Source organism: Microtus ochrogaster, chromosome 21 (genome assembly GCF_000317375.1).
Source record: "Microtus ochrogaster isolate Prairie Vole_2 chromosome 21, MicOch1.0, whole genome shotgun sequence".
In the NCBI taxonomy this organism is placed as follows: Eukaryota; Metazoa; Chordata; class Mammalia; order Rodentia; family Cricetidae; genus Microtus; species Microtus ochrogaster.
Window position 1 is genome coordinate 18,841,082 of NC_022022.1, and position 21,628 is coordinate 18,862,709.

General features: G+C 46.6%; 1 protein-coding gene across 1 annotated transcript in view; it reads left to right on the top strand.

The window, feature by feature from the left end:
• The window catches only part of Abca4 (ATP binding cassette subfamily A member 4), a 128,534-nt gene that overhangs the window by 22,078 nt on the left and 84,828 nt on the right, over nucleotides 1-21,628 (top strand). The window contains exons 6-10 of the mRNA XM_005357217.3: nucleotides 2,864-3,061; nucleotides 15,712-15,801; nucleotides 18,836-19,076; nucleotides 20,406-20,545; nucleotides 21,404-21,520. Coding sequence (XP_005357274.1) covers nucleotides 2,864-3,061; nucleotides 15,712-15,801; nucleotides 18,836-19,076; nucleotides 20,406-20,545; nucleotides 21,404-21,520 — 786 coding nt within the window. The remainder of the gene's footprint in view (nucleotides 1-2,863; nucleotides 3,062-15,711; nucleotides 15,802-18,835; nucleotides 19,077-20,405; nucleotides 20,546-21,403; nucleotides 21,521-21,628) is intronic.

A 21,628-nucleotide genomic window follows, 5' to 3' on the forward strand; every position in this document is an offset into this window, starting at 1 on the left:
TTAGCTGAGGATGACCTTGAATGTCTGATCTTTCTGCTTCCACCTCCTGAGTGCTGGAATTATAGGCCAGACATGCACACCCTGCCCTGTAAATTTTAGAAACTTTCATGGGCTATCCTTTTGCTCTCTCTTCCCTACTTTCTCTCCCTCTCCCCCTCTGTGTTTCTTTCTAACTTTCTTCTATATTAGGTTTGAACCCAGAGTGCCACACAACTTGGTGGGTATTCTGTCGCTGTGCTTTATCTCAGCCCTGACTGACGTTTCTGATTCTCCTCTGGTGGTCTAGCTTTGCTCTATTTTATCGTATACTTAAGCTATCAAAATGCCCATATTTCCAGCTAGTTAGGGAGCTCTTCAAAGGACAGAAGTGCCTGTATTACTCACCTCTAAAGCTCCGATCACTATCCTGGTCCCTGAACAATAGGAGTCCAGTGAATAACGTTGAGAGAATTGAGTGGGGGCTTTGGGGCAACCCTATTTGTTAGCTGTTCTGTGTAGGGCATTTTTTTAAAATTAGTTATCAATGGAGGAGGGCCCAGCCTATTGTGGGTGCTGCCATCCCTGGGTTGGTGGTCCTGGGTTCTAAGAGAGCAGGCTGAGCAAGCCACGAAGAGCAAGTCGGTAAGCAGCGCCCCTCCATGGCCCTTGCATCAGTTCCTGCCTCCAGGTTCCAGCTCTGTTTGAACTCTTGTCCTGACTTCTTCTATAATGGACTGTGATGTGGAAGTGTAAGCCAAACAAATCCTTCCCTTTCCTCCCCAAGTCACTTTCATCACGGTGTTTTATCAAGCAGTAGTAACCCTGACTTAGACAGTCCCTGTCATATTGGCATGTAAGAAAGTCTGTGGAGCATTTTCTTCATTGCTGATTGATGTGGAAGGGCCCTGTCTACTGTGGGCAATGTCATCTTGGGCCGGTGGTCCTGGGGTGTATAGGAAAGCAAGCTGAACAAGCCGTAGAACAAGCTAGTAAGTGGCACTGTTCCATGACTTCTGCTTCATTTCCCCTCTCCAACTTCCTGCCTCGAGTTCCTGTCCTGACTTCCGCTCATGATGGACTGTAAACTATAAAATCAAATAAACCTTTCCCTCCCCAGGATGCTTTTGGTCATGGTTTCCTATCGCAGCCGTTAAAAGCAAACTAAGACATGAGCTAATACTTCTGTATGTTGTTGTCTGGTCCCTGTTCCTTCAGTTCCCTCCTCGGAATGTGAGAGGATCAGACAAATAGACATAAGAGAAGGGTTTCAGCCTCTGTTTAGAGAGAGGATGGGATTTTACCCAGGGATCAGAAGGGAGGTGGGGCAAAGGCAGAATGATCTGTGGGGACGCCCCCACTACAGGCCCTGAGACTGACTACAGCTGATCCACCATCAGCCTGCACCTCATGGAGGGACAGTATGGTCTCAACATTTCCACGGGAATAAGAGAGCCCATGTCTGTTCTGTCTGCCAGCGTGGAGATCTGTGTGACTGAAAGCCTCCTGGTGTCTTCAGGGCCCAGTCTTATGAATTTATTCACGGTACAGAGCCTGGAAGTCTAGGATGCTCGGGAACACTCCAGGCAACCAAGAAGCCCTGGCCAGGGTTGGGACCTCTTCTTTTCCGTCTGGGCCATGGAGGCCACCATAGCTGTGATGTTCCAAGTCATTGTCTGTGAGCTTCTAGGAGGTGTGCGATGTGGGCTATCTAGGCCTAGGACTGTGGTAATATGCAGGTTATATATTTGATTCTGAATTTCAGATAAACATAAAGAAAAATTTCAGCATAATTATGCTCTTTTTTGGGATCGATTGAGACAAACAAAAAGTTACTTGTTCTTTATTTGAAATTCAAATTAATTTTATCTGTGCCAGGTGAGATGGCTTACTCCTGTAATGTCAGGATACTGAAATAGAAAAATTGCCTAGGCTACAGAGTGAGTTCAGGTCAGCCTGGGTTAGAGCGAGACTCTGCCTCAAATAATCAAGCAAACGAAAAGCAATAACAAAACCGAAACCAAACTGAGCTGGGCATCTGATATTCTTACGTGGTAAATCTAGTGAGGAGAGGAAGCCGGCCAAGGTCGTTATAAATGTGTTTTCACCACTCCCCCACTTCTGCCACTGGGAGACGGTCTCGATGGCACGTTAGCATCCCTTTCAAAGTGATCTCTCAATTTGGAACAGTTTTCTGATAAAGCGAGCTTTGAGGGAGGGTTTAGATTTTTATTACCGCTGTTACAAATGATCACAGACTTAAAGGCTTAGGACAGCACAGTTTTATTATCTTATGATTCTCGAGGTCAGAAGTCTGAATGCCAAGGGGCCATTAAGTCACATTCTCTACTGGGCTGTCTGAAGGAAAGCCTGTTTTCTCACCTACCCATCTTCTACGGAGGGTGCACGTTCCTTGGATGAGGTCCCTTCCACTTGCAAGACGAGAAGTGGCCTGTCAAGGCTTTCTCCCGCCCGCCATAGCACTCTGGTCCTGCTTCTTCTGCCTTCTCATGCTTCCAAGTCCCTGTGTGATGATAAACCCACCTGGAGGATTCAAATAATCTCTGTGTCTTTTTGTTTTGTTTTTGATTTTTCAAGACAGGGTTTCTCTGTGTAGCCCTGGTTGTCCTGGAACTCTGTAGACCAGGTTGGCCTCGAATTCAAGGATTAGCCTGCCTTTGCCTTCCAAGTGCTGAGATTAAAGGCGCGTGCCGCCATGGCCTGGCTAGTCTGTGTGTTTTAAACCAACTAGCCAGCAGACTTATCTGCCCTTCCTATTTGTCGTGAAATGTGATTGGCCTGTGGGTCAGGATGTGGCATCTTTGTTCAGAAGGGTGGTAATATTTCCCTACAAGGAGTTTTCCAGCATCTTTTCTCCTCCCTACAGTTTGCCTATGGAGTCCCAGACTTGGAACTGAAGAACATTGCCTGCAGTGAGGCCCTCTTGCAGCGGTTCATCATCTTCAGCCAGCGTTGGGGGGCACAGACCGTGCGGGATGCCCTGTGCCCCCTCTCCCAGATGACCCTACAGTGGATAGAAGACACTCTGTATGCCAACGTGGACTTCTTCAAACTCTTCCGTGTGGTAAGGAAAGGGTTATGTGCTCCCAACTTGTAGAGGATTCCGGGAGCAGGCAGGCCCCCCTACAGTGGATAGAAGACACTCTGTATGCCAACGTGGACTTCTTCAAACTCTTCCGTGTGGTAAGGAAAGGGTTATGTGCTCCCAACTTGTAGAGGATTCCGGGAGCAGGCAGGCCACCCGGGAACTGGCACTGGAGAAGGTGTGAGCTTGATGCTATGACAAACCTTGGGGATGCTCCAAAATCCTAGCACCCAAGAGAAAACAACCTCCTTCTAGGACAGTAGCAAGGGGAAGGAGATAAGTTCACTTTTGTTGGAGGGTGTTGGTTCATCTCCCAGTCATTTAGACCCAAATAATCACTCAGAAACTATGTTGTTGCAATACTGTTTGGCCAATGGTGTAAGCATATTACTAGCTAGCTCTTGTGGTGCCCATTTGTAGACGGAGGCTGTTCATTCGTTCCTGGCCACCCTGGCCAAAATTAATAATATTCACACAGAAACTATATCAATTGCAACACAGCTTGGCCAATGACTCTAGCATATTCCTAACAAGCTCCTACATCTTAAATTAACCCATTCCTATTATTTTATATTTTACCATGAGGCTCATGGCCTACCAGAAAGATTCCAGTTAACAGCTCGCATCTTTCTCCTCTGGCAGCTACATGGTTTCTCTCTGACTCCATCTACTCTCTATATATATCTTTTCCAGCCTGGCTATATTCTGTTAAGCCATTGGCTGAAAGCAGCTTCTTTATTATCCAGTGGCAATAAAGCATATTTACAGTATACAGATATATATCCCACACTAGTTCACCCCTCAGCATGGGATGTGGGAGGTGTTTGTCCAACTATGAAACATGTGTTCTCCATCACCTGTAGACCAGGGAATTCCTTGCCCATGGTTACAGACAAAAGACACTAACTTCACACTGGTCCTCATGTTCATGTGTACAATAAGGATGTTGCTTCCAGGGGTGTCTAGACCCGGTGACATGGCATTGTCATCTGCAGGTGTATTGGAGGTCCTTCATAGCTGTCTTGGAGAACCTGCCACCTGTGAGCCACAGGTTGAACACATCTATGTCTAAAATAATAGGAAAAGATGGAGAGAAAAATACTGTACAAAGCGTTCATAAATTTCAGTGAATGGGTGGGTCGAGCTCCTTCCTATGGACCTGTACTTGCCCCCAAAGACGCTCTTTGTAGATAGAAAAAAAATAGGAAATTCGTAATCTCAACATTTTGGAAAGACTGGATCACTAAACCCAGATTTCTCCTCTAAAACTGTAGTCCAGACTCCCAGAGCCCACGAGGGTCTCCTCCTCCCTTGCTGGAAGGATGTGGTGGGGCACAGAGGGGTCAAACTTTAGGACGCATGATGTCATCAGAGGTTGCTGAAACATGCAAGTCCAAGCCTCCAGTCTTGCTAGTAGGGAGCTGCGTCATTGCTCAGGAGATTTTGGTGGGGGTCCCCAGAGGCCACACTTTTAGGAATATTCATTAGAGTCCTTTAGAAAAGACGGACTGCTTTTAGCACCTAATTATGTATTTCTTTTGGCCTATATTTTAATTTCTGAAACTGTGCCATGAGGAATGTGAATCACTAAGTTTATTTTTGAGATATTCTGGAATTAGTTATTGATTTCAGAGTTCACATTTTGTCTGTCTTTATGGTGGCTTTCTCAAATCCCAGAAAACTCACTCTCTCTCTCTCTCTCTCTCTCTCTCTCTCTCTCTCTCTCTCTCTCTCTCACTTTCTCACTCCTCACTCTCTCTCTCTCTCTCACTCTTGTTCTTGGTCTCTCTTGTTCTCAGCTTGTCTTTTAGATTGAGACAGGGTTGTTGCCAAGTTGATAAGAGTACTTGCCTTCCATGCACAAAGCCAGGGCTGGATCCTTAGCACATGTAAACATCTGTAATCCCAGCACTCTGGAGGTGGGAGCAGGAATTCCAGATGTCCATAGTCATCTTCAGCTAGCCTAGGATGCAAGAGACCTTGTCTTGGGGTCGGGGGGCGGGATACACAGAAAAGGAAAGAAAGAAAGGAGAAGAAAAAAAAGTCAGATGAATTCTCTAAAATGAGTCATGGTGTAGGAGGTCCTTCTGTTTATGTGTTGCTTTCATTGGTTAATGAATAAAGAAACTGCCTTGGCCTTTTGATAGGGCAGAACTTAGGTAGGCGGGGAAAATATAACTGAATGCTGGGAGGAAGAAAGCAGAGACAGAGAGAGCCGCCATGGAGCCGCCAGAGTCAGACATACTGAATCTTTCCTGGTAAGCCACTGCCACATGGTGATATACAGATTAATAGAAATGGGTTAAATCAAGATGTGAGAGTTAGCTAGTAAGAGGCTAGAGCAAATGGGCCAAGCAGTGTTTTAATTAATACAATTTCTGTGTGGTTATTTTGGGGCTAAACTAGCCAGATGGCTGGGATGAACAAGGGGCCCTTCCTGTAACAGAGTTAAAATAAAATAGGCCTTGTTGTTTCTGGCAGAGTTTATTTTGAGTTTCCCTTGGAAGTTATTCTGCAGTTTTCCCAGCTCATTGAGGGTGGGTCTCCAAAGTACATAAAAGGTGTCAGGACCTGAAGAGTTATCACAAAATGTCTAGGATCCCAGAGATGGTCTTGATGCTTCCCACACTGTGGGGAGAATTAAGAGCCTGTGGCCTGAACATCTCTGTCCTACAGCAGACAACAAGGCAACACTTGGTCTGCACTGGGGCGTGGTCTTCAATTCAGCTCGTCCTGGATATAGCCAGATAAGATTTTGCATCTGGTTAAAATTATCCTTTAGTGACTAGACCTTCTGTTAGTTCTGCATTACTGTAACACATATCTCAATCACACAGAGAAACGGTCCCCCTTGGCTCACAGTTTCAGAGACTCCAGTCTGTTGCTGATAGACCTCATCACTTTGGTCCTGTATTGAGGCCGTGTCTTGCGGCAGAACACACGTTGTAACAACCCACTCATTTCTTGGCCAGGAAGCACAGGAGAACACGGGGAAGGGCTTGGGGTTCCCACTCTCCCCTTCTATGCCAGACCTCCCAGTAGCCTAAAGACCTCCCGCTAGGCCCTGTCCCTTGCAGGTTTCCACCACCTCCCACTAGTGTCAAGATGGAGACCATGCCTTTAATAGACGGGCCTTTGTGTGACACTCAAGATGCAAGCTGTAGCTCACCCCAAGCTGGGGCCACTGACCTGAGTGTTTACTTATCAAACGAGAAAGACCAGGAAGTCTTCATTCTGCCCTATATTAAGTTTGGAAATGAGAAGTTTCACCAGTTGCCCTCACTGACTTAGATGGACCCAAGGGACTCGTTTACCCTCTGCCCATGTGCCCACGGCTGCAACGGGTACCTACAGGGGACAGGCGCTGGGCTGAGGTTACGGTGCCAACATTGAGCCTCTTACTCTCGACCCACAAACAACCCAACAAACCTATTCATGGCCGCTCATCTTAGAAAGCCCAGCTACAGAGTATTTGTCCCTGAGAACAGCAGTCCTTGGCCTAGCTGTACGTCGAACCACTGGGAAGGCTTCAACAGCTACACATGTGGTTCAGTTGTAGAGTTCTCAGCTAACATGCCTAATTAGGCCCCAGGTTTGATTCCCAACATGGCATAAAACTGGCCATGGTAGGCTACACCTATAATCCCAGTGTTTGGGGAGGTGAAGGTAGGAGGATTAGAAACCTAAGGTCACCCTTGGCTCCATGAGGTGTTTAAGGCCAGCCTAGACTAAAGGCTACTATCTCAAACTAGCCCCCCCGATTCCGAGCCCAGAGATCCTGAGTCAGTTAGCACAGGGTGCAACCTGCGTGCTTCAGTATTTTCCAGAGCTTCCCAGATAATTCCAAAGTCCGGTCAGGGTCAAAAATTATAACCTTGAACAAAAGAGTTTGGCTTTACAATCTCGGTTTCTGTAGACCAAACAGTAATCCTCGTACCCCAAACACCTCTAGGTTTCAGGAACAGAGCGCTGTAGAGATGTTCCGTCTGCTCTTTCTCTTAAAGAGAGCTGCAGAGGCCGAAGGAGCACACCCCAGTGGGCGGCATCAGGCCGCCTCAAAGACCTCCTTGCTCGCAGCTGCAGCCGCAGCCGTCCTCCTCATCCCTGCTCTGGTCCTGGTGAGGAATGAACTGACTGAAACAGAGCACGTGACCTCCTAGCAGAGAGCAAACACCTCGGTAGTCATCTGGTGCCCTTGAAGTGTGCCTTTCCTGGGACAAATGACCAGGGCAGCTAAACATTAAAAGCAAATAAATTACTAATAAAAAAAACTTTAAAGAAAGAGCAAGCATTAAATGAGATTTGGCTTTCATTGCTTCCTGTACCCATCCTGGGAGTGGTTTTAAGAAAATGATCCCCAGGCAGGCACAGGGTGGCCTGGGCAGCCCCCAGCGGCCCCCTGGAGGAGCATGGCTAGCCTCTGTGGCCTGGCTGTTATTGCAGCTGGTTGGCGCCCAGCCACTGGCGTTCTGGCGTGGGAGTGCTGGGCCGGCCCCTTTGCTGGCCTGTTTCTTGTGCACACGTAGCCCTTATATAAATAAGGTTTTATTAAATGCCAAGTCAGTTCTCATTAACAAAGAAAGAGGAAAAATTTCAGTAAACCACTGTGAAGGCACCTGCCCCTGCTGGGTACAGAGCAAGGGTGGGGGAGGGTGGGAGCAACCTCCAGACCTGGGAATCTGCGGAGCCAAGGGAACTTAGTGGGAGTTAGCACCAACTGGGACCAGCTGTGTTTTTCCTCTGTCCTTTGGAGGTCAGAACTAAATGTTGTCATCTTCAAATAATCCGAATGTAGTTCTCCACCCGACCCACTCCCAGAGTGTCTCTCTCTCTCTCTCTCTCTCTCTCTCTCTCTCTCTCTCTCTCTCTCTCTCTCTCGCACGCGCGCACGCGCGCGCACACACACACACACACACACACAGTTTGCACGCGTTCTCTTTCATGAACTCATGCACGCACACATGGCTGGTGACCTAGGTGGGCGAGGAAGCACGTAACAAATCAGGGGGTTGGATTTTCTCCAAGGTGTAGCCTCTCTTGGTTTCACCCCCAACTCTGAAGCCTGAAGACTTTCTTCATCTTCACCTGGGGCTTTTTCAGGCTAACTGCTGGCAACTTGAGACCCAAAACCTCAGAGCTGAGCTGGGCCCAGGGCATCGTTACTGCCAGCATACCTGAAATGTTCGCACCTCATTAAAAAAAACCTCCCGCGTCACTTTAGTACTTCAGTCAGTTTCGGGTGAGGGGTTGGGCGCTTTCCCATCTGATCTGGCCCAGGTTGCGCATGCCCCTTCCGTCTCTCCTACATCCATCCCGTTTTCTGGCCCCCAACCCCCAGCCTTCCTGTTTTCTCTCCCGCTCTGTTGCGCTGCTTTGAAAGCTTGCTGAGAAGCAAGTCTGTCCCGGCAGCTTTGAATGTTTATTTGTGGAACTGAGGTGGGCACTAAGACCTGCCATTCAGCCGGCCGGCCGGGAAATCTGAGTTTCCTCCCTTCCCCCTTCTCCATGGCTGTGTGCGGAGGAGGAAAGCTGGCTTTGGGGTTCACAGTTTCCCCTCTGTAAATGTTCCTGCTGTAGCACAATTTTGGCTTTTTCTCCCTTCTCCCTCGCCCTCTATGCCGCTGTGACTTTTCTGACTCCATTGTACTCGTGTCCCTGTGACTGTGTCCTGGCTGAACACTGCATTCCTGAGAAGAAAAGACACAGTCTTGGGGGTCCTGACTACACGCTCCTGTCCGTGTCCGCTTCACTCTTGGCTCTGCTCGCTGAATTCCTGAGTCACCGGGAATAAACAGGGGTGGACTGCCTATCCCCTGGTGAGAGCTGGCCCTGCTTTCTGCTCCCTGGGGTCACTGGCTGCAGTTCGTTAAATTTCAACTAAGTGTTCCAATTTTCAAGTGGCTTTTTGCTACCTACAATTTTCTGAGAAAACCCCTTGTCTCCTGGGTTTTACAGTAGCGTCTCATTGAGTGACTTTACCTCCTGATCCCCTTCCACACACTGCTGTGTTCCTATAACTTTCTACTACTTTAGGAAGAAAGAAATCGAAGCACAGTGCAGGCAACTGTGTGTGTGTGTGTGTGTGTGTGTGTGTGTGTGTGTGTGTGTGTGTGAGAGAGAGAGGGGGGGGGGTGGCAGGCAGAAACAAAACTCATCCAGAAATGGGGTTTTAAAACCATGAAGTCACACTAGGTGTATCTGGTTTACAGTGTTTGTCTACATCTACCAAATCAGTGGTTATTAGGCAGTCCCCTCGGCAAACAGATTTCAATAAAGAAGAACAGAGGCTTTTTTGCTCTTTTTTAAACACTCACACACACACACACACACACACACACACACACACACACACTAGGCTGATTGTCTCATCATTGGTCTGTCTTGATTTCTTCTAGGCTCCAGCTGTATACAGTAGGCTAGAACTTGTTTTCTTGGACAGGCCAGATGCAATTTTATCGATTGAGGAAGAAAGAATTCGTAACTGGTCAAAGATAAAGTGACCGGGGACAGAAGCCAGCCCCTGGGAAGAGTGCTAGTTCAGGTGACGGCCCTGGCGTCCCTGCCTCTGTTCAGTCGGTATAGGTCACGTCCTTACAATATGTGTTACCCACATGTTAGATAACAGGTTTTCTCCAGTGTAGATGGACTCTCAAAAGGTGTTTGGCTCCTGATACTTCACCATTCTGCACAGAAGAGACTCTGAACTGTTTTTATGGATTAGGATCATGTTTGGGAATCTGACACCAGCTCCAAGTCTTTCCCTAGGGAATGTAAGTTCCCACAGATGTGAGGGTGTGGGGACTCATAGAACCACTGAAGCCAGACCCCAGGTTAAAATGTCTTCCTACCTACCACTAATACAAAAATACCCCAGTGGGTCTCATATGCAAAACAAAGATGATGTTGTTCCCAAGAGTTAAAGGCATGCTAAAATTTGAAATGGGAACATGGATGACAGAAGTCTGTTTCTCCCAGAAGCACTTACATGGATGCATATGCACACCAAATCTATTACACACCGGCCAAGATCCCTCAGGACAGTGACAGGACCACACGACATGCACGCGTCACGGCTCAGACTGGGCAGACACCGAGCTGTAGTGACACTGTCTGTGTTTGGGCACAGGAGGGACTTACAGTTAAAACCCAGCTGCAGGAGGCAGAAAACTCACTTCCACGTTACAAAATTAGAATGCCAACAGAATTCAGTCATAAGGTAGACCCCATGTCAGGGGTGACAGATAGATAATCCCAGCAGATGTGACCCTCCCATCTGGGGTCCAGGACAGTTTTTAGCTGTGTCATGAGCATCTCAGCACCAAGGCAGCCTCCCTCTGGCTGACTCCCAGGACCCTGCCCTGTTGCCTGCAGCCTGGCCTCAGCCCCAGCCAGGTGTGTCTCTCTCCTGGGTAGAGGCATGGTTGTAAAAAGCTATGCTGGTCGCTGGCATTGATCTTGGCTCTTTTCATAATGCCTCAGCATTGGCTCTTGACTGTGGCAACCTGCTGGCACACACAAGCATCCTCTAGTGGCCCAGAGACTGATTTCTGGCTATGGGTTGACACCCAACTTGCTGTTTTGTGTTTTTTTTTTTTTTATAGAGAACCCTTTCTTATTCATGTAGGTTGGATGAAATTTGTATTAGAGAAAAGTTTGGAAATATACTCTGAAACCAAACACATTTTGCTTATACCATAGTGAAGTCATGGGCTGCGGAGCTAGGTCAGTCAGTGATGTGTTTAGCCCATAAATATGAAGGCTTGTGTTCTATACCTAGAACCTGTGTAAAAGAGCCGGATATGATGATGCATGCTTATAAATCCCTGCACTAGGGAGACAGAGAAAAGTGTATTCCTAGGGCTCCCTGGCCAGACAGCTTAGCATACTTAGCAAGCTCCAAACTGGTTCAAGACCCTGTCTTAAATTCTAAAATTAATTAATTAATGAATTAATGAAAGGGTGCCTGAGGAATGACCCCTGAGGTTGTGCTCCGGCCTGTACATACATGCATGCATGCGCGCGCACACACACAGAATGGGAGGGTGGCGGAAGACAATACAATCTGCTCCGCAGTGGTCCCTCCGCTTCTTCCTCTGACCCCAAAGGAAGCTCTGTCTCACAAAATGACCTTTCACTGGCCCCTGGATTCCAAGCTCAGCTCTGCTTTCCTCAGAAACAGACACTAGAACAGAAGTCAGAAGTCATCAGGAGGGGACGAGGCCTAGTTTCTGATGTGTAACGGGGAAGTTCCCTAACTCGTTTGTTTGCGTACCCCAGAGCCCACCCTCTGCCTCAGACCTTTAGACACCGTTCCTTCCAGTGCCGGGAGACGGCACGTCTGGATGACCTCTCCCAGTAGAGACAGTTTGGCATGTCCCCCACCCTCCTGTGACTGAGTCCGAATTCTCCACTCATGACGCATTTCCTAGCACGCAGGGCGCCTCTCCTGGTTGCCCCCTCAGCACCAAAGCAGCTTCCTCTCTTTTTATCCCATGCTTAACAACTGTCAGGCTGCAACAAACATGCTTTAAATCCACAGTCTTCCAGTTGCCCAGCAACAACTTCCCTCCCGGATAAATCTGGGCTTCCTGTAGCAGCTGCTGGGAAAGGAACCTAACAGCCTGGGGCTGTCTGTCCATGGCTTCACTTGCCCTTAGCTTCTGGTCTAGATGCTTTCAAGACAGGCTACCCACCCCTGACTTCAGAATCATTCGGTGGCTCCCAGAAACCATGTTATTCTCATAACGGCATTTTTAAAATCTGGTGCTACCTAACTACTCGTGTGTTGAGTTTATCTTCAACTTAGAAATGAATATTGTTTCCAGATTGGCTCCTTTGGGTTAGGAAAACCCCGTCAACCATAGGGGTCACTCCTCTCCTGTGCTGGTGGACTTACTGCTACTGAGTCAGTAAATATCATCAGGATGTTTAAGGAGCTGATAATGCTTTTATTTTACACTGGTACACAAATTGCATATTCTAAGGGAAAGGAATGTATTTTGTCCTCCTAGAATCTTTTGTTTAAATAAAGATTTATTTATTTATGTATACAGTGTTTTGCCTACATGTAGGCCTGTAGGCCAGAAGAGGGGACCAGATCTCATTACAGATGGTTGTGAGCCACCATGTGGTTGCTGAGAATTGAACTCAGGACCTTTGCAAGGGTAGTGTTCTTAACTGCTGAGCCACCTCTCCTGCCCCTGTCCTCCTAGAATCTTTTTTAAAAAATATTTATTTTTATATTTTATGTACATTGGTGTTTTTGCCATAGTGTTGGGTCTCCTGGAACTAGAATTGCAGACAGTTAACTGTGAGCTTCATGTGAGAATTGAACCCGGGTCCTCTGGAAGAGGAATCAGTGCTCTTAACCACTGAACCATCTCTCCAGCCCCTGTCCTCCTAGAATCTTAACAGAGAGGTCTCAGGAGCCCCTGATGAGGACCTTATATCGCTTAAGTAAGGGTTCACTGATCAGGGACCACAATTAACAAAGACACGCACTGCCACAAACCCTATCTGCATAACCAGTCTTCCTTAAGAAGTCTAATTTGGCCTTGACCTCAATTTATCAGTCCCAAACCCAATTATGACATGAAGTTATTTGTTATTGAAAATATTAAGAGAACTTGGTGATACAGGAGTCTGGGATGTGCGGCATAGTATTAGTATTATTTGCCATTTTGGTTCCTGACCCGTTTTCCTAGAAATGTTTCCACACTTCCATTCAAATAAAGTTGCAGCCTCTTCTGGCTCTTCTGGCAGGAACAGGTCTTACGAATTGGGATTGATAATGGGAAAAGAATTCAAGGAAGAAGTGAGCCCTGGGGAAATTATTTTATAATTTATAGCAACATCAATTAAAAAGTTGGTGAACAGATACAGAGTGGGGCTGCCTGGGAGCCGGGCATCATTCTGAGATGTAAATGCTTCTCCAAAACACAAGTTCCTCGTTATTTATCATCCCTATAGAAAAGAACTAGGAAAGAAAACACAGCTAGGACACCATGTGCACTAGGGCTTAGCAAATGTGAGGTAGATAGATATTATCCAATTATTAGCAAGATCAAAAAAGAAAGTGTTGACCAGATACAGACACACACACACACACACACACACACACACACACACACACACACACACACACACACACACAAATGCATCTCATGCCCTGGCCCCAGGCATCCTCTCCCCCAGATTCCTACTCTTGTTTTTATCAGGCTAGCGATCCAGGCTGACTCTCGGAGTCTGGCTTCACATTCCTTGCTCCACCTGGAATCCCAGACTCCCCACACCCTTCAGTGCACAGATACCTCCTGCATCCCCACAATCACTGCACCCCTTTATCAGCTCAAGTGTCACCTTCCCAGCCACCAGTAGTGGAACCGATTGCTCCTTCCCTGGCAGAGACACCATGCCTGGAACCTAAAACCCAGGAGATTCTGTTTCTCCACTGCAAGATTAGTTTACTGTTCATTAATGCAACACATATCCTTGGGTCATGTGTACCCGAGCTGAAGATGTAAAACTAAAGCCTGTTGCTACGTTTAAGGAGTTCATAATCTAGGGCAGTGACCGGTTCTCAGCCCTCCTGATGCTGCGACCCTTTAATGCAGCCCCTCATGTTGTGATGACCCCAGCCATGACATTATTTCCATTGTTACTTCATCTCTGTCATTTTGCCACTGTAATGAATCCATAATGTAAATATCTGATGTGTAGGAGATCCGATGTGTGACCTCCCAAGGGGGGGTCATGACCCGCAGGTTGCAGCCCACTGATCTAATGGAAAGACAGATACATTAGAAATAATAGAAGACAGCTGGGTGTGGTGGCGCACGCCTTTAATCCCAGCACTCGGGAGGCAGAGGCAGGGGTCTACGTAGTGAGTCCCATGACAGTCAGGGCTATATAGACCTTGTCTTAAGAAACAAAAAAAACCTTGTCTTAAGAAAAAAAGACCTCAATGATGATGATGATGATGATGATGATGATGATGATGATGATGATGATGATAATAATAATAATAATAATAATAATAATAATAATAATAATAATAAAAGTGTGTCCCTTCTTATCTCTCATGGTTTTTAGGAGAGAAGATGGACAAGATTAGTGACAGGATTTGTTGACATGTGATTTGACCTATTCACATCCTTACTCCCTGCCTACCCACTAAACTCAATCCCATCAGCCCATTGCAAAAACAGGGACTAAAGTGACTTGCCCAGCATCTGTTACCATCAAAATTATTTACAAGCAATTTGAAAAAGAAGTCCCAGCAGGATAGGTGTCTCATCCCAGTGGTCAGAGCAGAGCAGAAAAAGCCTGCCTCCCATGGGAAGAAAGGCAAGGATACAAGGCAGAGATAAGAACTCAATGGTTCACGTTTAACTACCTGCTTCTCAACTCTTGATGCAAGCCAGACCAGTCCAACCATCACTCAGGAGACCCACCCTACAGAATGAAAGTGCTGAGGCTTTTGGCTGGTGATCTACACATAGCTGAAGGAGGATGCAATTCAAGCTTTGTCGGGGCCTCTCTCTAGGCCGCTCAAGGTGCTCCCTTGAACTTGAAACCCATTGTCTTAACATTTAGAACTCAGTCCTGAAAGACTGTTCGGGCTGTCTGTGAGTCAATTCCATTCTGAAGCCTTGGCGAATAAGGTCAGCCAGGACTTGAACTTGGTGATCAAGGGGTTTGCTTCAGGCTCTAAGACTTGCCAGCAACTAAACTGAGGACTTTAGTGTTCCCAATCAAGGTGGAAAATACTGAAGCTGTTCTGAGCTATCCCACGGGCAAGCCCTAGCCAGATGTGGCTCTCAGCTAGAGAACTTGACCGGGGAACTTCTCACTCGTGTGCACTAGCTCTGTAAGAAAAGCGGTGGAATTGGTGGAATCTTCCATGAGAGAGTATTTGTGAACAGAGGAAGGGTGACAACCTGCCCAGAAAGGTCACAAAGGGGACAGACATAAGTGGTGAAGAAAACCTAGCGGGGCCTGCAGAGTCTGGAGGTGAACAGATGTGTGCCCTCCATGCTGCCTGTCTTCACACTCCACCAGCTGTGCTGGTTTGCCTCCCCTGGGAGCCCTGTTTGGTGTCATTAAAACAGCAATCAGAGTCACTTTGGTGTATTTGCTGTCACCAGGAGACTCTTTGTGACTGACTAGCTCAGCAGGGAAACTTGGAATAGGAGCTTGGATAAAAGAATTTTGTTTCTGAAGGCAACATTGCAGAAGTACAATTAGGGAGGGAAAAAATGGCTTACCAGTATGCACAAAATCAGATAGTGTGTGTATGTGTGTGTGTGTGTGTATGTATAGATGTGTCTGCGTGCACATACGTGTACAGCTGGAGGCGGACATCACATGTCTTCCTCAGCTGCTCTTCGTTGTCTTGTGCTTGGAGACACACCTCTCTGAATTTGTCTGCACTGGCTGTGCAGCAAGTCCCGAGGATTCCCCAGTATCTAGCTCCCCAGCCCTGGGGTTACAAGTCTGTGTCATCAAGCCAAGATTTTATGTGGGTGCTGGGGATCAGACTCATGTCCTCATGCTTGTGTGACAGACTAAGCCATTTCCTCGACACTGTAGCTACATTAAAAACATTTTTTTTTTTCTGTTGATTACAGCTTCCCACACTCCTAGACAGCAGTTCTCAAGGTATCAACTTGCGATTTTGGGCAGGAGTATTATCTGATATGTCACCAAGATTGCAGAAGGTAAGCGGCCCGATGTCATTAACTATAACTTTAAATTAAAAAAAAGATTTATTTATTTATAATGTATGCCTGTAGGCCAGAAGAGCCACACCAGATCTCATTATAGATGGCTGTGAGCCACCATGTGGTTGTTGGGAATTGAACCTGGGTCCTCTGGAAGATCAGCCAGTGCTCTTAACCTACGAGCCAACTCTCCAGCCCTTATCATGCCTTTATACCATTTCAATCACACTTATACAAGGACTTTAATTGTACCTCTCACCTGTTAAGGAGAAACTCATTTATTCTTCCAGTCTAGCAACTTAAAGGCATCTGCTCATCTTCCAAACCATCTGTGCTCCTAGGTAGGAGGCGAAAAGAAAATGACCATCAAATAATAATAATAATAATATAATAATAACCTAAGGATCTCTGGAACCAACAGCTTGTCTGCAGTAGCATGGCTCGTTGTGGGCTTGTAAAGTTATGAAGGGCTTCCTAGGGCCTGCAACAATAGCAAACACATACATGATACTAACAGGTACAATTCTCAGTGCTTTACCTCCATGGAGTCGCCTCCCCCTCCAGGGTGACTTTTTCCTGTTGTCTTATGAAATAGTTACACAATTGAATTAACATCTGCTTATATAAGACTTCTCAAATACAGAAATTGCTTCCTCCACTTAAGAGCTGGTTGATAATGGAGAAAGGGAGAGAACAGACAGCCACAGCCACGAGCCCTTTTGAATACACAGCCAACCAAGATGAGAAGCACGAAACAGCCAACTCTCTTTAAGTGTGATGAGTTTTTATGGAAGGCGAAGCAAAATGGAAAAGGTGATTTTCCCTGGGCTTTTCCCCTTTGATTTTTCCCAGCCACCATAGGCTCAGCCAACTTGGAAAATAACATGCTTGGAGTCTGTATTTATAAAATTAAATTCAATCGGGGCAAAGCAGGAGCCCTGCTTGGCAGGCAGAGCGAGAGAAGGACCCGTCGTCCTGCTGGCCACCTGCTGCAGCGCCGAGTCTCCAGCATATTTCTCCTCACAGCATTTTAAGAACTCAAGTTCGTATGACGGCGGTGAAGTCAGCAGAGAATGTAAATACCTTCCTAAAGCAGATCAACACTTTGAATTCTGTGTGGGCCTCCCGGAATATTTTCTGCCTGTTTAGATAAGAGGTCTAAGCGCTTGTGAACTAGGTTAAAGCAGACGGCCCAGCTTACATTAACTGATATCAGACCGTTTGACCCCCAATGCAGCCCTTCATTTCTGAGCGCTTTGATTAAATGAGCGACATAATAATGATAATAACCCCTTCTGGTCATAAGACCCGCGGTTGCTGAAGCGGTTTAAGGCTCTGACTTTCTCACTGAGGCATAGATGGTGATTATAAACGTGACTCACTGTGTGGATTCCACACGGTGCTCATCAGTTTCGGAAAGCAAGTGTTGGCATGTGTACAAAGAGAGAGAGCACAGGTCGACATCGCTGACAGAAGCGGGAGAATGTTTTCCGTCACGCCTGGCTGGATCCTAATGGCTTTGGGTTTTTTTGTTTTTTAATTTCCAAGTTCCTTAGAATGCGAATAGTAAGGTGTGGTCAGGGAATAAACACAGCATTGTTTTTATTTTATATTTTCCCTAGAATAAAGCCAAGTGGCCTCATGGGACCAAGTCACCGGGACATTTTGCCGGTGTCTCTCTGTCTAGTCCTCAGCATCACAGATCTACCTTTTCAGGATGATGCCGTGGGTACGATGACACCATAGAAAGGGCAAGGGACACCAGGCCCCTCTTAGTTGACACAGAATTTGGAACTTTCTTCCATAAGGGAGACATTTTCTGTTCTTTGCTTAAGTCTCTTTTGTTTGCTTGCTTTGTTTTTGTTTTTGTTTTTGTTTTCCGAGACAGGTTTTCTCTGCATGGCCCTGGCTGTCCTGGAACTCAATTCCTAGAACAGGCTGGCTCCCAAGTGTTGGAATTAAAGGCGTGCACCACCACGCCCAGCTCTTTGCTTGAATCTTAAAACATACTCTCTCTCACACACGGACACGTGCACACACGCACACGACAGGAGGGTGCAGATCGGGGAGAACAAGCCACACTGTCCAGTTGAATGGAAGAGCTCACATGTGATAAAATAAACTTAGTAAGATGTCTTGAGGAGCTGAAGAAGTGGCTCAGTGGTTAGGAGCGCTGGCTGCTCTCGCAGAGGACTCGAGATCCAGTTCCCAGCAACCCTGTAGCGGAAACAAGCTTCACATAGTAGCTCCCGGTCATCTGTGACCCCAGCTCCAGGAGACTCGACACGGCCTTCTAGTCTCCGTGGTCATCTGCATGCACACGACCTGCAGACACAGACATACATACACACAAGGAAAAATAAATCTTAAAAAAATTTACAAATATAGAACACCAAATTCTAAACTTTTGATCACAGGAATTTGCCATGGCCTTTCATTTCCAGAAACAAAGGTTTCTCTATTATTTTATTTTCCAGGGTTGTTTCCCCCAGCATTTCCATCTTGATGGGATAACAACTAACTTATGCTGATATAGTCTCTGCATTTTCCCCAAGGACACAATTCCAAGAAACCCAAACAAAGGAAAGCAGACATAGTAATATATTTTGTGTTCATGTTTGTCCCCAGATAAATGACAACACATTTTGTTTTCTGCAGGCGGATTAAGAATTGCTGAGAATATATATGTTTCCTTTAAATGTGGAAATCAAACACACACATGAGGAAGCTTTGGTTCTGTCTGTTTTAAGATTACTCAGAGTAGAGGCTGCAGAGAAGGGTCAGCATTCAAGAGCACTGGCTGTTCTTCCAGAGGACCCAGGTTCAATTCCCATCACCTGCGTAGCAGCTCACAACTTTCTGTAACTCTAGTTCCAGGAGATCTAATACCTTCACACAGACAAACATGCAGGCAAAAATACCAATGGATAAAATAAAATAAAAATTAAAACAAAACCCCTACCAATGTACATGAAATAAAATAATTTTTTTTTTAAAAAAAGGATTATTCAAAGTCTTTCCCTTTTCCTAGTTTATTCACCGGCCAAGTGTTCAAGACTTGCTATGGGTAACCAGACCTGTCCTACAGAACAGTGGTCCTGAGACCTTCACCCAGCTGATGAGCATCCTGTCTGACCTCCTGTGTGGCTACCCAGAAGGAGGAGGCTCTCGCGTGTTCTCCTTTAACTGGTATGAAGACCATAACTATAAAGCCTTCCTGGGGATTGATTTCACAAGGAAAGACCCCACCTATTCTTACGACAAAAGAACAAGTAAGTTTTTGGAGTTCTGTATGCAAACTGGCCTCTGGTGTGGGTTAAGATGGTGGGTTGGGGATGGGGGAAAGCTGGGCGGATGGCTCAGTTGCTAAAGTTCTTGCTATGCGACACAAGACCCAAGTTCAATCCCTGGAATCCACCAAAATGAAAAAGAAGGAAGGAAGGAAGGAAGGAAGGAAGGAAGGAAGGAAGGAAGGAAGGAAGGAAGGAAGGAAGGGTGAACCAGGCATGATGGTGCCCACTTGTAATCACAGCACCAGAGGACTGAGACAAGAAGACATTGGGGCTTTGCTGGCCAGCTGACCTAGCCTACTTACCAAGTTCTCAGCTAGTGATACAACAAGGTGGATGGCACACCTTAGGCTGTCCTATGGCCTCCATACATATCCTTACACATGCATACACACTTGCACACACGCATACCTACAAGCACTAATATGAAAAGTGATGGGTGGGATAGCAGTCTTGGGGTTGATTCTCCTTGCTCCTGTTAAGTGGCCTTGGGCAAGGGGATTTCTCCCAGAACTTCTCTTTCCCCAAGCAGAGGAGCGTGGAGCCATGGAAAGTACCCAAGCCCACTTGGACAATTCCCACTGAGTAACGGGACTGGGGTTAAGTTCTAGAGGAAGAGAAGAGCAATAGATGTGGAGGCCACCCAGAGTTGGTTACAACAAAGCTCAAGGCAATAGGGTCCTGGCAAGTCAACAGGGCTGGCAAGCCCCCCCACACACACACCTTTTACCCCTCACCCCCCATTCCACCCCCGCAAGTCAACAAGGCTGGCAAGCCCCCGGGCAGGTCGTCTGCTTCACTTTCACTATTTTGGGGTAGGGTGGGTTCTGAAATCACAAAAAGACAGCAAGAGACACAGCAAAATGAGTTGGGCCCTGAAACAGCTACATACACAGAGAAGAGAAGCAAGTTAAGAGACTTGGAATTACTTGAGACTGAAACTGAGATTCCAGTGTGGGGAGGCTTGTGGGGTCTTTCACTCCCTTTGGTCCCTTGCAAAAATCACAAGCAGGCTTCTCAACTCTTTCTTTTCAGCAAATAAACCACAAGGCAGACCCCATCCTTTGTGGCACTTGGAGGCTATTATCAGGGGGCACTGTGGGTGCAATTATCAGGGGGCACTGTGGCCTTCTGTCACTAATGATGAGCTTGTTATTGGGGGGGGGATCCAGCCTAATAATTTAAATTATTTCTCAAACCCTCCAGTGTGGGACTGAATGAGAGTTAAACATGTGATTTGATGTACTAATGACTATGTTTAGCTATGAGCAATGGGGAGTTTTGAAAAATGTGTCCCTTCTCTCTTGACAGCATCCTTTTGTAATGCCTTGATCCAGAGCCTGGAGTCAAACCCTTTAACCAAAATAGCCTGGAGGGCGGCAAAGCCACTGCTGATGGGGAAAATCCTCTTTACTCCAGATTCCCCTGCTGTGCGAAGGCTACTGAAGAATGTGAGGTCCCAGATGGTCTAGTCCCTAAGACAGTGGTGTGTGTGTGTGTGTGTGTGTGTGTGTGTGTGTGTGTGTGTGTGTGTCTGTGTGTGTCTGTCTGTCTGTCTGTGTGTTTAAATATGCTCTTGCCAGCGACTCCCCTGCTTGTTTTCCCCTAAATGGACTGCTGGGTTTCCTCCTCCATGCACAGCCATGGTAGGAATGCCTCCCTCTGGTGCCCCTGCTTGGGCCCACCCTCTTCGAAGCATCCTGCAATGGAGCTTCTTTCTCACTCTGTGACTTCCATCCCTAATGGAAATGTTCACCATTCTCTGATCCCTGGCTTCCCAGAACAGGCAAAGATGGGGAGGATGAATATTTGCTCACTAGAATCCCAAATATAACTTCCTGAGACTTGGAAACAATAACATCGTGTTACATGTATCTCTGAGATAACTAGCAAATCGGATTCTGTCAATCCCGAAGTCAGAGAAATGCCAGTGTTCTAGGGGAGAAAAGGCACTTCCAAGAAGAATCTTGTGGGCTGGGAAGATGGCTCGGCTGTTAAGAGAACTCTTCCAGAGGATCAGGGTTTGATCCTCAGCATCCACATGACAGCTCATAGCTGTCTCTAACTTCATTTCCCAGAGATCTGATCCTCCCTTCTAGCTTCCATGGGTACACGGCATGCATGTGGTACACAGACATACATGCAGACAAAACACCCATATACTTAAAATAAAAATACAATAAGCTAAAAAGAAGAGGAGGAGGAGGAACCTTGCCCAACCATTAAATGTTTATAGCAAAGGTAGAAGATAGAACTAAAGGTTATTTCTCACTTTTTCTTCTGTTTTTTCTCTGTGTGTCTATTTTTAGGCCAACTCAACTTTTGAAGAACTGGACCGAGTTAGGAAGCTGGTCAAAGCCTGGGAAGAAGTGGGGCCCCAGATCTGGTACTTCTTTGATAAGAGCACGCAAATGACCATGATCAGAGTAAGGATGTTCACAATAGAGGATGGATGAGAAGGAGCGGGGCCATAGAGATAGTTCAGCACAACATAGGATGGGTTAGAAGGAGCCGGGGCCATAGAGATAGTTCAG